Below are 16,860 nucleotides of genomic sequence, written 5' to 3'. Positions count from 1 at the left end.
CATTAGTATTAAACTATTTAGCGAATTTAATGACGACACAAGAGGTTAAAATACGGATGATACGGCGTATTCCTTTCGTCGGCCGGTAATTACGTTTTGTTGCATAAATCCATCCCATCCGAAAGGATATCGCTCAACGACACATCCATCGAAATTCATTTCGCAAGCAGCTAGATTCAGCGTAGCCTCAATGGCGCGTCACAGCATGTATACGGTATAGGTCGTCAATGACGATCGTAGAAGACAGGTGGCGACGGAGGAACACGAGCGCTCCTAGCACGTAAGTATTTACGTACACGTAACAAGCATCGCGTCGCATCGCGATACGCGATTTGCGCAAACGTCTTGATCGCTTGTGCACCAGGCGAACATCAACTCGAGAAGTACGCGGACCGCGTGTGTCTAGTCACGAGTCGCTTTGCGTCGCTTCGCGGTCCACGTGACCCCGCGGCGACACACGTGTAGGTACACGGGGCGGTGGCGCACGTGCAACGGTGCGTCCTACGTGTAGGCGCCGCGAGTTACGCGTCGTTCCACACGGAGGACCGCCACGTGTGCGGGAGCTGGTGGTCACTGATTCGGGGAACCGAGTCATTCAGTTCAATGCGAGTTGAATGAATTCATTACTTATTCATTGCTATCATATAATATTTTTCTTATTTTAAAGTATTACTTGCTATTTATGCATATCTGGAGATAGAAGATCCAAAGATTTTTTATTTCTACGTTTGCTTCGCAATTTGAGTTTTATTCTTGAAGTTTCACTCAGTTTGAAAGCACACGCAATAAAAAATCCAAGAAACTGTAGTAGGTTATATGACGAAACAAGGTGAACTTAGTATATTACGTGATATGCATTCTGTTGATTAAAAGGAACTCTGTTGATTCTGAAAGATTAAAAATTGATAGTTATTTCCATATAAATATATATAATGCAAAAGAAAAAAAAATAATATGAAAGTCTCAAAATAAATTTCAAGAAAGAATATTCAAGTAAGAAGTTCATTTTTTGAATGTAAGATAAGAATGTAAAATAGTGAAATTGAAGAACTTAGAAGAGAAAATATTATTTTCTTGTTTAAGCTATGATTTTCAACATAATTAAATAAGCAAAAAAAGAAAAACGCAAGAGGATCTATTTTGTCGAATAAAATTGATAAAAGAATATAATACAAAAGAATACAGGAAAAGAAAGGTTAAGAAAAAATTTAATTTCCTGTTTAAATCCAGAAAAAGGGATCGTGCTTCGAATCGTAATGCATTTTGCAATCGTTTGTTTATATTCATCAGCTTTCAATCCGCGGTCCGGAATGTAAAGCCTTTCAAGAAGCATAACGATCTTCAAGGTAAAAAAGAAAAGAGGGAGAAGAGAACACCGGTGACGTGTCCCTGAACTCGATACTTTCGCCGCCATTGTGTACTCATTGCAAAAAGATTTTTGCATCGCTGTAAGTTGCGAGGGCGCGCGCTATGTTTTAAAAGCGAGCCAATAAATTAATGTTACCAGGCGACTAGGAAGCGAGGAGCGTTCACTCTTTACACTTTTGCAAAAAACCTATTGTTAACATGCTACCCTGTTAAGTATACAATAACAACTCAACAATTTCGTCTGCTGTTTAACAATGATTTTTACAACGGCTATCAATGCAAAAGCCGTTGCAGATATTATTTGGCCACTACGGTGTGTTTGTAAATGCAACTTTAGGTTAATTTACGGGTTTGTAAGAACGGAGCAGACTACAACGTCGTAAATTATTTCTCTTTAACGAAGGTGCTTATTCTTCTCTTTCTTTCTTTGTCTTCTTCTTTCTTTTCTTTTATTTTAATTTATTTTTTGTTATTTTATTTTATTTTATTTCCAAACGAGCCAAGAAAGTTCCTTTCGCTTCATGGTACCTTGGTCTCGGATCATGCAATGTTGTAACATTGTTCTTGTTCTTGCACATAATTTATTGTTGTAATTTCCTGTTACAGCTGTAATTTGGAAACATTCGTTGTGGAAGGATATTCATGATAGTACGTAAAAATGATTATCCCTAGATTTTTAATATTCATACTTACAAGTAGATAAACTGGAAATGAAACAACAAAAATTGTTACTTTAAAATTTTGTTTTACATTAAGGCCCTTTTAAAGAGAGGGGATAGTTAATATTGCAATCTTCAGGGAGAGCAGGTATTACATTGTAATATCTTGATATGATTATTAATTTAATGTTATTAAATATATACATATTACTATTTCCAAGTCTTGTACTATCGCATATACCAATAAGAAGAAATCTTCTTCAAAGAAATTCTACAGTTCTTAGTAAAGTAGATGCAGTTAATACATAGTAGTATCCTTTAGATGCATTTTTAATATTTCAGGATGTTTCAAAGTACAAAGTTTGATACTAATTTATATATAATTTCATTGATGAACTCTTCATTATAAGGCATTCTCTTTATCAAAATATTAACACGTTTCGATTCAACGTTTTGCTTAATAAGAAAAAGTTGTAATAAGAGCTTTGACTATAAACACTTTGTTATGAAATGATAGGCATATGTTGTATTACGAAAACACTTGCAGTTGTACAATTCCTCGATAGCGACGCGTGTCCGCCACGAAAGGTGATTGGAATTCCACTTTCCACGTGAGGCATATTTCTTGCCTTTGTCTGCACTCGGAAGCGGACAGAGGCATCGGTGCGCTCATAAATAAGGCATAACCGTGAACGTAGGCGAGTTGGCCTTGCTCGTGTGTGTCTGCCAACGGGACGTGGCCTCCACTTCTTATGCCCACCATAAGAGGGTGAAGGAGCGCGGGGCTAACTTACGAGTAGGGAAAAAACTACCACGAGCTAAATAAGTAGTCACTTAGAGGATGCTTTTAGCTCGATAACTAGGCTACCTCCCTTATGTTTATAGGCATCATGCTTAAGTGGACTCTGGTGGACGGTAAACTCCCTCGATGATGCTTCCTCAATGATTGAATTAAGAAACTCTTTGGTCTTTTAAACCTTTGCCTGACACTATATACATTGACGCACGACCATGGATGGTATGGTTCATTCATGTAACATTCGCAATCCAAAAAAATAGGGATGATAAAATAGTCGGAAAAAGTATATGATGATAGTATGATCTTTACATTGAATTGTGTGTTTCTTGTTTAAAATTCCAATTAAAGATTGTTCTGTTGGTTTCTTTATGAATCAAAATGATTGATATTCCAGTCGTTATAGAAGCATATCCTTTTAAGGACTAAACATTGGCAAAGAAAGGTAATTATTTTACAATAAAAGTTAGGAAGAGTTTAAAAGCATTATTATTTGAATCGAATCTTATTAACGATGGCGATGGTAACGTAATTGATAATTTCTTCATTCTCTAGTATATGTGTATATTAAATGTAATGAGATCGGAACATTAAAAAATAACGTAAGATAGGAAGTGAAGTTAGCCTGTTTTTAATCATTAATAAAAATATCTCGCAAATTAATAGCATCACTTTTTCTTCAGAGACTAAAATTTAGACCATAGTAAACTTATCGTTAAACCCCTTGTCTCTTACTACGTATTACTTTTTTAATCCCTAATACCTAATAATAATATACGACAATAATGTAGAATATAATCATAATCTCCAATAATCCGAAATTAGAAATACCATTTTAAGCGACTACTTGATTATTATTATATAAAATTATTAAAATTATTAAATATAAACTATTCTTTTTGTTTAATCATTTACTTCTCAAGTGTAGTCGTAAATAAGTGTAATCCTATAATTAATTATCACGATACATCGAAACCCGTGTACTTGTACAAATATTAACTCCAATGGATCATAAATCAACTTCTTTAAGGCTATTCAATTTGGATTAACAACATTCAACGTACCGTTGCGATTTTATGGCCATTACTAATCCAACTAATCTTTTCTTGAGGGAATTAAAAATATTTATCGCATAGTTGTAGTTCATATTTTGTTCTATTCTTCTTCTTAAGAAAAAGAAGAAAGAAAAGAAGAGAGAATATTCACATACCATGAAAAAAACTCCAAAGATCTAACAGACTTTTATTGTTATAATCCTTTCCAACTCGCTCGTCGTTCCCTTAAATAACTTTGTGTTACTTTGCCGCATACGCAGCACGAGTAAACAATGTTACGAGTAAACTTCACCTTTTTATTGCTTCACCATGCGATTGCCCGTCGAACGCGTAATCGAAGCTTGCGAACTTCTTTGCACGAGTGTTTCCCTCCCCGAGGACGTGTACATGCATTATAGCAGCTTATGTCGTAGCTAAAGAAGTTAACGCGGCTAAAAGATTAAGAATCGTGACCGGTTAATCGCGAGTCACGACTCTCAAGAATTTTCGATATTGGGTATCCGGGTTACGATGTATTTACAACCACACTGTTACGTAAAACGTGCGGAAAATTATTTATTAAACGATAAAAGGCAGTCATCCGAAGAACGTGGGTAGAGAATTACCGCGGCGAAAAAGAAAAATGTTGAATTTCCTATACGTGCGTTCCTGTTGGTAAGTATTAGGACACTTAGAGAAAACCAAGTTAAAACCTGATAAACCTTAGAGGGTAAAGAACTCATAAAATTTTTGAACCGTAGTACATATGTAAATACATACATGTTTAAAACGATACGATGTACATACTTCAGGACGCAACTATCCACAAACCAATCGCGAGCTCGATAATATCGTAATACGGGTGGAAACGCTTTGCCATAGAAACGTGACTCTGTTCGCCCGTCTAATCATAATTTCGCGATGAATTTTTTTCTTCGATGTTTCTTTTTCCTTTAGATCGTTTTCGATTCTATCGAAAATATTGACTAACAGATACGCCGAAGGATTTCACGAGTAATGTGCACGCCACGAGTCCACGAGAGATAGCGGATCCGTTGTTAATAATGTTGGTGAAGAACGAACGGTTTTAAGGTGCTGATTTATCGAGAACGCGATTTAGAGATGAAGGCATACTCCGTTGAGGAAACGTGACTCGTTAATCGTTACCATCACCGATTTCTTTGACTAGTTATTAACGAGTCGTTGAATCGCTGTGGCTAGGATATCGTATACACTGCGATAGTTAAAGACATTTGATCGTGTTGTTAGATGATTAAGGAAGGCATGGATTTCTGCGCTTAAGGATTGATTCTTGTTTCGTGTATAATTTGTAGTTAGATATATAAAGTGTAAAATTAAAGAAATCTTATCTACGTTTGCTATTTTACGCATATGTAGCTAATTGTATACGAAAAAACTCAAACATGTTTAACGAAATTTTAAACCCTGTTTGCTTTCATTTTAGTGGAGCATAACAAATTAACAAAGATCGTTTTTCTTTTTACAGTTCCTTGTCAACAGAAATGTTTGAATGATCGTGTTCTCTCGTGTCATTCACAATGTCCACCAATTTGCATAACACGTCCTCGTTACCGAAACGCCTGAATCGTTGCAAAAAAGAAACGGTAAAGAAGTAAGTAACTTACAAGAATAAAGAAAGAGCTCCCGGCTACCTCGTGAGAATTCTATAAATTTTTCGAAAATCCGGCTAACGGTCAGTTTGCAGGGCATTGTATCTTCCATGAACTGGTTACTTTCACGAAAACAGAAAAACCGAAAAGATAGATAAAGACCGAATGCTTACTCGTATACAACGTTGCCACGATTTAAAAAGAAGAGAAAGGGACGCTAACAAGTGTGTTAATTATCGCATTCAATTCATAATAAATTCAGAGCATGGAAATGGCTTTACGTAATCAAACGGTTTATCCATCCTAATGAAATCGTTATTTCTAATCCATTCATTTACTAATGCCAATATATTATTGCTATAATCAATACTATGCAATAGTAACACAACCCTATTTCAGCTTTTCTTTTGCGACACAACATTCTAACATTCTATGGAACGGAAATGTTCTATAAAGTTTGATTACATATATGTAATAACATATATGTATATTTAGTATGGATCTAACACTGTAGCTATTCATGTGGCATCATAACGGTTATGGTGGAAATGCGTAGGTCTAATTATGAAAACTGAATATGTCACAAATAAAGGAACTCGGATTAATAAGAATATAATTACAAAAGCAAGAAATGTGATATCAATATGTAATTGATAATTAAATATCTTTTATATAATCTGTTAAATGTTATTAAAATTTATTCTGCATGATTTGGGCCGATCTTGAAGGGAACATTTGCGGGCGGCAATTAAGCAATACCCGGTTCGTCGGTTACTTTTAATTGTTCTTAACGAAGCTAAACGCAGTCGTGGTCCACGTCACGGCGCATAACAATGAATAACGGTCCTGGTGAACGAGTCCGTTTACTTTGTTCTCTATTGTCATCGCCGACGACAATGAGCATGCGACGGCTCGAAATGCGTATCATTGATGTACGAACCTTGTGTGCACCGAATAATTACGCATAAATCCAACCAAGATCAGTTTGTTTTATAAACTGCGGATATTTTGCGTAATATGTACCTACTACGCTTTTATTATGCGAGTGTAGTTTATATTCGTATAGATGCATGTTCATATCCAGTAATGTACAACTAAATTAAATCATTAACTTTATAACTAAATTTCAAATTAAAATTACGAACGAGATTTTAGAAAGAAAGACCTTAATTTTTTTACTTACATTTTTTTAATATTTTCATTCGCCCTTAAGTAAGTCAACTCGTAACTTAAAGTTTACTTATTACTTATTATTAACATTTTAAAACGTGAGTAAAAATAATAGGTGTAACGCATCTGACGGAATCGCTTGTTCCCATGTCTCGAACGCGTCTCGATAGCTCGTTAACCGGTTTCGATCGCGTTCCATTTACTCCTTGAACTTCAACTTTACTCGTGTGCTTAATAACGAAAATGGACACGTGACACGCACTGTTTACCCTTCGAAAAGTTATCCGTATTTCATAAAGACATTCTAATTTAACTACTAAAATAAAATAACATTTCCGTTTCTCCGATAAAATCCCTAATATCTTATGCATCACGAATGACGTACTTCTGTTATCGCGCATTGCTAACTTTATATCCTACATCTGTGCCATGTATAATATTCTTAAATTAACACTTTTAGTAATGTTATAATATAATAACATTATAAAATGATATTATAAGTATTATAATTTTAGAATACTTCACATTTCGTAACCACTGAAAACATATAATATCGATCAAATAACAGTTCTACTTTATGACTAGAAATTCGTATATGCGCCACACTTTGAACAACTACTTTATACCGATTTTCTCTACATATGTCAAATCTTACATACAATGTTACTTTTATGATAATTGAAATCTTTTGAAGCTGAAGAAAACGAAAATACAAAGATAACGTAAATAGTCACGTTGCATAAGAAAGCAAGGGCTATTTGTCAATGAGTTAACGAAGTGAAGTTGATCGTGGGCCGCGCGATTCGATACGGTTGCAATCAACTTCGGCGTGGAATTCGAAAAAGTGTGCACTTCACTTACCGTCAACTCGGCATTTCGCCCGGCGTCGTTCGAGTGTCGCCGATGGAAACCCGTCACGCTCGAGAATATCGTCGACACGATCATGCGGCTACGATGTTTCACTGGTCACCTTTAGATCGAATATTACAGTGCCGGGAAATCGTAAACATCACGTAGTCACCGGTTGGAAAATAGTGTTCGGCAACGCTGCTGTCACTCTACGATTACGCGTTTCCGTTACCGTATTCTTGACTAGACGTAAGTTTCGTTAATTTCGACCACAGCAGCTTGTGAAATTTGATATTTTACCAACGTGTTCACTAGACGAATACTTAGATTGCTGTACAATCTACGAAACACACCTGACCAATGGTCGAACGATACTGAGCCGGTGGCACAGTCGCGAATCTCCCACTAGACTGCCACCACCCCCTCCCTTTGAGTACCAACTCAACTCAAGTCGTCAAGTGAGCAACCCTTGGCGGTCTTCTATGAAAAAGCAAATATTTGTAGGAAACTTTAGATTTCAACCAAACTAAGTGGAAATTTCCGCCCTTATAAATTAACAGTTTTACGTTTGTAAATCTATGTATATCATCTAAAATGATCTCTGAAAGCTAATTTCTAATAAGTATGAAAGAATATAGTGGTTAATTTATTTAAAATGGAAGATCTAGTGGAACAATAGTTATTTTTGCTTCAATGGAATTCAATGGAATGGAATAATATTTAATAGTTTCAACATTGATATCTATTTTGTATAATTAGTTTTGATAACTAGTTTTTATCATTAGCTTTTATTTGATCCGTGCAATTGTAGTAGCTCTTTATGTTCTCTCTTATGTACCGCACGTGACATTGTGAATGCATATGTAACATGTTACACAGGTGAAGAACTCAGATCGAGCAACCTAAAATCGCGTAGTATAGAAACAATGTTCTAAAGGAAAGCAAAACAGTTCCATGATGACTCGAAGCGAGGCTTAACGCACTGTAAATAGTCGTGTACGAATAGAATATATTTTGTAAGCGAAAACGTGGCAGAACTTGCGAAACCTGGTAATCACGAGACGTATAAATGCGGTAATAAGTATCAACGCGCGATTTACTGTCCATTGAATTTGTTGAACACGTAAACTACAGGCTGTCGCCGTTAGACCAATGCTGAAGATACTCTTTCCATGTATTTAACCACGTGGGGGCACATGTACAAAAGATATGTAAAAGGTGATACAAAATTAGTAATCTCAAAAATCGAAGATTTAACCGAAAATAAATTTTTGGCTGATAAAATTTTCACCTTAAAATTGAAAATAAACGTTTGGATGATAGTAGTAGGGATACCACTGGTTGAGACTCGTTGCTATAAATCATTTTGTTAAAGCTATTAAAACATGCGCTTTTGTTTCTTTCTTTGCAGTTATTATTCTTTAGCCTCTCAGCATCAAAACACCGCTTCAAGTAGACTTGACCTATATTAAATATGCTAGCAAGTTAATATTTCTATTTCATTCCGTTTTCTGTTCTATTCCACCTTCTCGCGTATTTTTCATCGATAACGCTTTATTGTTTCATTGAACTTAAGTACTTTATCATGTTTTCTTTATCATGTTTATCATTTCATTATGTTACTATAACTATAATTTATTAGTCCGCCAAATTGGTCCATTTACAAGCTATTAATATGAAAATATTACTTTTAGTAGAAAAATTGACAGGATACGTTTTACTTACTTTAGTGAAACATCGTATGACCCTATATTTCGTGGCCCTTTTTTCACTGTATCATTCGTGTACATCATCACGCTGTATAGTAATAGTGAATCAGATGCGAATTATTTTCCACGGTGTCTGTGATCTTGTACTTTAATGATATACGCGATGCGCACACTATCATGTGCTCTGTTCCCCAGAGGGTGTACAGTTTATAATAGTGGCACCATTATAAAACCTTCGAGATAGCCAGTTATGAGTCACGCTTACGGTGTAGAAGGAAACATCACGGCGTGCGGTATAAATGTTAATATTGCTCGTTTATTAGAAACCAGTAAAACGCTGCTCCACGGCTAACAGAAGTATGTACATACGTATTATTTATGCTATTAAACTTCACGCGTGTACAATCGTTCGGCATTTCGTTTATTTCATCAAAGGAAACACTAGAAGCGCAAGATTAAAACTACCAAGTCAGACAACCTTCAGGCCATTACGTAATCACGTATTTTCCAGAAGGTCAAGTAACTTTTTAACATCAATCGACGGATGATTGCACCCTTTGAGAGGTAGCCGCGCGTGAGTCCACCTATAGCCAGCAATAATGTTGAAAAATCAATGCAATCTGTATCCAACGATGATTTCGTTCGAGACGCTAAGGAAAAATTTTTATATCGTCGTCTTTAATCGACGTTGATTATTTAAAACTGATATTTTTAGTGAATCGATGATGGGCAAGCAGCCGATATAATTGTTTATGAAAAACCAGAAACTCTAAGCACTGTATTTTGCTTTTCATTATTTTAATATTGTTTGGTTAACATTAGTTACCACAAAGATAATCGATGATCCAACTTTCTAAGGGTGCTCTGGTAGCTATTCGTTACATATGTATGTAGTATATGTTAGAATTTCTTTTAGTATCTATTATATAAGATTATGTTTCCTAGGAATTATTAATTCTAAAGCAATTGCTGAAATAAGTAACTAATAAAATTAGTGATTTCAAGCAAACCGGATAAGTGTTGTAGTTGATTAAATAATAATACCTATACCCGAACCTTTGTTCATAAACAATTTCAGAATTATGTAAATATAGAATTTATTATGTAGAAATGTTTCCCTCTCTTTTGTATGTAAACTATACTATAAATATTCAACTACTTATAAACCTGAAGATTTTTAGCTATCGTCTCCCTTTTTTCACGGATTTATTACTAGCAACGCCACTATTAGCAACGAACTCAGGAAACGATAAAATTAAGCTCAGTGTATTTTACTTCACTATTTTAACTATGTATCTTATAAAATGAATCGTAAACTATGTACTTTTTACCTTGGTTTATTTTTTTCAGTCTATTCCTTGAGAATCGTGTTAATTCCAACCTTTATGTCAATAGCGTAAGTAGATACATCAACTTTAACAGATAATATAAGCTTTCATCGATCCAAAAGCTTAAGCTTCTAAGCTTCTAATAAACTTCCAACAAATATGTTTAAATCAATAAAAAAATTCGAAACCTTAATTTCTTTCAATTGCTTCATAATTTATTAATATATGTCTATAGATGGACGAGTATCAAACACAATGTGATCCTAATAATGAGTTTATAGATGTATTATATTTGTCTGTTATTACTGCTGTTATTTCTACTGACATAACTGAAATGTATTTCACATATCACCTCAATATATCGGTTTTTCAGTAGTTGAAGCAGTTTAATTCAATCGCAGTCGGACAATAGCTCGGTCGCAAATGTCGATGTTCCCGGTTCTTTGATCTCTTTCTTGCTCACGCGATCTTTTCTCTGGCATGGCTCTCCCACATTTGGTTCTAACCTGACCGCATTCCAGGAAGAATCTGTGTCTCCGCCTATCAGAATGCACTTTACATCGTTTTCGACGTGCGAAACTGCAGCATCAATGCGCATGCTTTAACTTAATTGGATTGGTTAGATCGGCTAAAACAGTACTTGAATAAACGCAGGCGTATAATTCAGAGAAAAATGAGGGGAATTTAAAGGATGTCGATGTGTTGAATTTGTGTTAGTCAAAGACTATTTACTAGTATTGTAATTAATAGGCCTTTGAAAAAATGTTTAATGATAAATGAAGCAATAATCAAGATTCTTGCAATAACCAATTAATGACCAAGATTTATTCCCACGTTTTGCCGATTATCTGTTATTTGCAGTATCTAATGATTTGGTTGTGCGTTTCATGGATCGTTGTTTTGAAATGAAATCTAAATGAAAATTTGATTCATTCCTTAAATGTTATAATTAGTACTTTACCTCTAACCTACTTGTTATAACGGATATTATAGTATACAATATGAACTTTCGCACGTTCGCGGGGAAACGTGATCTCGAAGAAGCGCGCCAACGAGAGTCGTAAATTCCCGTTACGATTGACTAATCGACGCCACGAATCGTACGATCCCTTATTTCTTGTGGGATAATAAGGGTGATTAATTGAAATAACGCTGCGGTTGACAGGTTACTATATATTTAATCGATCCAACAACTTCGGTGATACAATAGTGAATGCTTGTACGAACAACGACGAGTGAGTACGACCTGAGGCTCTTTTAATATCGTTGCGTTGACTGAATGTATTCGACCGAACACTTGATGACGACTTGCTTGAGAGTTGAACGAGCGTAGATGATGACTTGACCGAGAGAGACGTGGTGATGACTGCTTGACCACTTGCTCGATAAGTGCTAAACTGGAACGCCCGAGAATTGTACTGGACTCGGAATTGGATAGAATGAGACTCGGATTTGGAGAGAGTGAGAATTGGAATGCGAATGAGAGTGAGACTTGGGGTGAGACTCGATGCTGAACTTGGAATGAGACTGAGCTGGGGTGAGAATGAGACTAGAATCCGAACTGCTGAGCCGCCCTTAAGGTGTCTCGGAGGAAAGCTTGGTGTGGGTGTGTCCTTTGACCGAAGAACGCGGATTCGTTATTCACACTTTTCGTCCAGGAAGTGAGGGTAACGATGAGCGATGCCGATTGGTGATGACCCACTCTAATGAACAGAATATGCAGAAGTCTCCCACCAACGTAGAGCGGCGGTGGACTTTGCTCCTGATGAAAAACAGCCTTTTATGATGAACATGTGCTAGCTTTTCCCATCTAATGATTGTCTGCTTTCTCCGTTATTCTTAAGAGCGCATAATAAACTCAAGGACCTTTCCAAGACCCAGCCATAAACTGCAAATACTTCTCGAATTAGAGAATTGTCCAGACATGCAATTTGACTGGCAAATATGTGTGGAGACAATGCAGCTAAAGGCTAATGTCTTTATGGTGGGTCCTTGGGTCTATTGAGAATCGGGAAGGCTGTTGGTTGACCGTTGGCTGCCAAGTAGCGAGGGATGGCGTGTAGATGTCCTACGCGACGTAACACAATATACAATAATATTTTCCCGAACGGAACAGTTTCGATGCCGTTTCGTGACCGAACCACTAGTATGCAGCCTGTATCAGCCTTCACATGGCCTGGTAGAATACGTAGTATGATTTCCTGACCCAGCAGCCCCGCGTCGCATCGTCGTCAGGGTGCTTTATGGAAGATCGTCACCTACCTATATAGAACAAATCAAACCAATGCAACGTATCAAGTCAATAGACTCAAACTATTTCTATTGGCCACCATAATTATTGAGCTTGGCTGAATAACAACCTGTGCTTTTGAGCTCTTACCGTGGCACGCTGAACTATGGAATTATATGTTTTTGCCAGACAAATGATACGAAGGTTTCCTCTACGGACATAGTGATTCTTTAAAGTAAAAATTTCATGTGATCGTGATCGTGAGCATGATTATACAATAATTAAAATAAGCGATAGTTGACGACACTTTGATACTTCCAGTGGCGGATCTCAATAATAATAAAAATATAACATTAATATTATCACATTCTGCAACATTTTTTACGTACATAATGTGAATGTAATTATTTCAGCTACACATTGGGTACTTCTTTATTCAATATATAGGAAATTATGGGAGGTTATAAGGAAGCCTACGTCACTTCCTGAGAAATATGGCCACGAGAAACTGTGGTTTTCGAAAGAACTCGATAAAACCACAAGCCGCACGATTGTCCTTGGTGACCAGCTAAATGTATTTCAGTGAAATACTTTCTATTATTGATTTCAGTTGAAAGGGATAACAACGCTGTATCCGTGGGAAATCTATTTCACGAGAACTACATTTGTGGGATATTTGTAGGTCACTTTATCCAATTGATATTGATGAGTTGTTTGAAGCGTTTCATTATGTCATGTATATTTCTACATTTAACTTCTTTTTTCTAATTTAATCAATCGATGAAATTATTATTAGTTTATAATGAAAAGTTCCTCTTCACTTAAGCTTAGATTTTTTAATGGATAAGGATCAATCGATATCTATTAATCGCTAAAAATGCTTCATTTTTCACTTAATTCGTTTACTATTAGAGAAACTTCATAATATTCTGTTACTTATGTTTAAAATGCTGTTGGAGTTACAAAATTAAAGAAAACAAATACATATGTATTTTGTACAATATATTTTGTATTTAAAATCTCCCTATTCCATAAATACTATTAAATATATACCGAGAAACAATCGAATCCCCAGTACAGCGAACGCGTCAGAGAGGAGCTTTCATTGTAATCCTTTGTATCTCCCTACAATTATCGAAACGCGACTTCAATAGCATTTCAATGAGTACGGCCGCGGCGCCGCTCCGCGGCGGATAGAATACAGAACGCGCGCGGAAGATCATCCTCGTGGAAGGGTTCGTACGCGTTCTTTGTTCGCTGATGTGCATATGCTCATCGTTCGTTCGATGAGTCAGTGCCTGATTGCGCATAATACAGTGAGAAACGCTGCTTTTCCTATATTGGCTGTCGATTTTCTAATTGAAGCATATATTGCCGTTCAAAAGTACCTGGACACGCGTGCATTACAAAAATAATATCTTTTGATTTATTTCATTCAGATTGGTCAGTTCTTTTTTTTTTTTTAAATCACGAATTTAAAGCCACATATATGCTCCAAGGTTATTAGTGACCACGGTGAGAATAAAATCGTTTCAGTATTCATGAACAATTTACCTACAATCTCACAGATTCTGTTCATAATAGTGTGCGACAGACACGATCGACTGATTGGTCATCGGCATTAGACACTGTCGATATTCCCGTATCGTGCGATCGGAACAATGAAAACGCAACAAGTACAATGCGAGTCACGACGTTCGTACGAATACGTTCCTCGCACATGGATTTGTCTCAGATTGGATGACACAAAGACGAAAAGGCGGAAACATCGGAGACGGTAATAACAGGAAGAAAAAGAGACGAACGAAAAGCAAGAAGGAAGGAGCATAAGACGAGAAAAGAAAAGGAAGAAGAAGAAGCAGAAGAAACAACGACAAAGCAAAGGGTAGTTGAATGTGCGCGTATGATTTACGTGCACGAGCAATAGGCTGCATAATTTATCGATCGATCGAAAGCGCATGCGCCGTTGCCTGGTACACGATTATGTATGCGCGACTGCCGAACAGCACACGAGTAGTACCTACGTCGCGCAATCGATCACTGTCCACCTCGCTCGATGACGTTAATGAGGTTGATCGGTACTTAGCGATACTTTAGCCTGCTGGCCATTGCAGTCGATTATATGCACCGTTTGTTTATGCAACGAAGAAATGATGCAACTTGTTGCCGGATGAAGACGTTGTACGTACAAGCATGGGGTACGTAGAAAAGAGCAGTGATAAGGATATGAAAATAATTGAACCTTGAAAGTAATCGGGATCGGAAGATTCTTGCGATTGTTATTAACGGTAAGAGTAAGGCCCGTAAAGCTGTAAAACCACAGCCAAATTACGAAAAGCAATTTTATTGGCCCAAAACTTGATCGTAAAGAATGCAAGATGCTATAGAAAAGAATATAATCATGATGTTGTGATGAAACCAATTTTGTGCAGATTTATCAAAATATCACGAATAATTCTTTCTTTTGCGTAAAATTATGAATTAAACTAATGTTTTGTTAAAGTTGTCTCGCTAACTATTGCTTACTCGCGTTACCGGCTAATTTACAGTTTATTACGCTATACATGGGTATAAACAGAAATAAACTTCCATTAAGATTTCAAATGTTCAATAAAAAGAGAAAGACGAAACTTTTCGATCAACCTAATATGTGCTACCAAATTACTTTCAATCTCGATGAACGATACTCCCAAATAGATTCCCATTCCTAACAGGAAATCCTGTTTAAGAATGTCTTAGCCAGAATCAGTAACAAATCAACAACGAGGGGCATCGAGCGGCTGATCTGTCGTGTAATGGAATCGTCCAGGATTATCATTATTTGTCTATCCATCGAAAATAAGACAAACGTGTACAAACAAGGCGTCGAAAAGCACGGGAGGAATCCATGATCGATCAATGTCATTCTATACGATTGTGCGGATAAGCATGACTCTGCGATCTGTAATAAATCACTGTTAATGATTCTGCACGCCATCTCTATTCTGGATATAATTAGCGAAGCCAAATCCACGCGACTATTATATTAAAGTCAATATTTCGCGCTAGCGTAATATCCGCCCTCCCCTTTATTTCAAAAGGTGCTTTTGTAAAACAGCTTTTGTCTCGCAACAACTTTGCAAACGTTTTCTTATCCTTTATAGGCGTCTAATCAATAGGAAAAATATCTACATACGATACAAGTAATAAACCGCAAAACAACGCCTGTCGCGTTTCTTAATATTTAATAACTTAGCTTAGTTGGCTATTTTTCGAAAAAAGGACCTATCTTAGAACCAATTACTCTTAGAGAAACGCTTTTTTTCTTAAATTACGTGGAATGATTCCAGAAATTGGTAGAAACAAATTCCACTGCTCTAGGATGTAAAATGTGAAAGTTATTACATTCTACAGCTAAGCAAAAATGATTATGTCACGCGTTCGAATGAAAAAATTTTTTTACTCTCGCGTTACAAAATATGGGTCTCCCACGTAACGTACGAACTCAAAGGATAAGCTGAGATAAGCTCATACGCTTTTATTGCAAACTTAAAATTCTTCGTTGTGTAAGTTAACAAATTGATCGTGCGAAATCCAACAAACGGATCGATTCGACATTTGGTATGACTAGAATTTATTTACCATAGAACCTCGATATTGTATGATAATTTTGATTAAAACTATAAACAGTTAAAGAAATATAAATTTCTCTATACTTTTGCAATTGAGGTTATCGTAACGTAGCAGGTCTCATTTTACAGATACTTTTATTATACAACTTTTTACTGAAACTTTCTCACGTACGACAAATACTTTTTAAAATATAAAACGAAATATTTAAGAGAATCATATATTTTTCATTTAATCGATATTTTATTGATGAAGAACCAGAGGAAAATTGTTTCAAAGTCGTCTATTTTGTTCTAAATATCTTTCCGATTCACCTTTTTTAGACTCAATTCGATTGAATTATACGCCTACAGGCGGTACACGGTAACCTCTTCGAAGCGCGCATCACGCCGCAGAGAAATAATTTGTTTACCGAAAAGAATGACAGTGCGCCGTGGACATTCGCACGGAAGTGGCTGTTGAACGACAGACATTCGC

General features: G+C 36.2%; 1 protein-coding gene across 2 annotated transcripts in view; it reads right to left on the bottom strand.

The window, feature by feature from the left end:
* LOC122566171 (uncharacterized protein DDB_G0284459-like) overlaps positions 1-16,860 on the bottom strand; it is a 47,442-nt gene that overhangs the window by 27,954 nt on the left and 2,628 nt on the right. Inside the window, exon 1 of one of the 2 annotated variants that reach the window (XM_043723029.1) lies at positions 7,520-7,868. The exons of the other annotated variant lie outside the window; for it this stretch is intronic. Within the exon in view, the coding sequence (XP_043578964.1) occupies positions 7,520-7,603 (84 nt within the window). The 5' untranslated portion in view covers positions 7,604-7,868. Of the gene's footprint in view, positions 1-7,519; positions 7,869-16,860 lie in introns of those variants that run through there. 2 annotated transcript variants of the gene reach the window in all.

The sequence above is a fragment of the Bombus pyrosoma genome, linkage group LG3 (genome assembly GCF_014825855.1).
Source record: "Bombus pyrosoma isolate SC7728 linkage group LG3, ASM1482585v1, whole genome shotgun sequence".
Classification (NCBI taxonomy): domain Eukaryota; kingdom Metazoa; phylum Arthropoda; class Insecta; order Hymenoptera; family Apidae; genus Bombus; species Bombus pyrosoma.
This window is presented reverse-complemented; position numbering and strand designations above follow the sequence as displayed.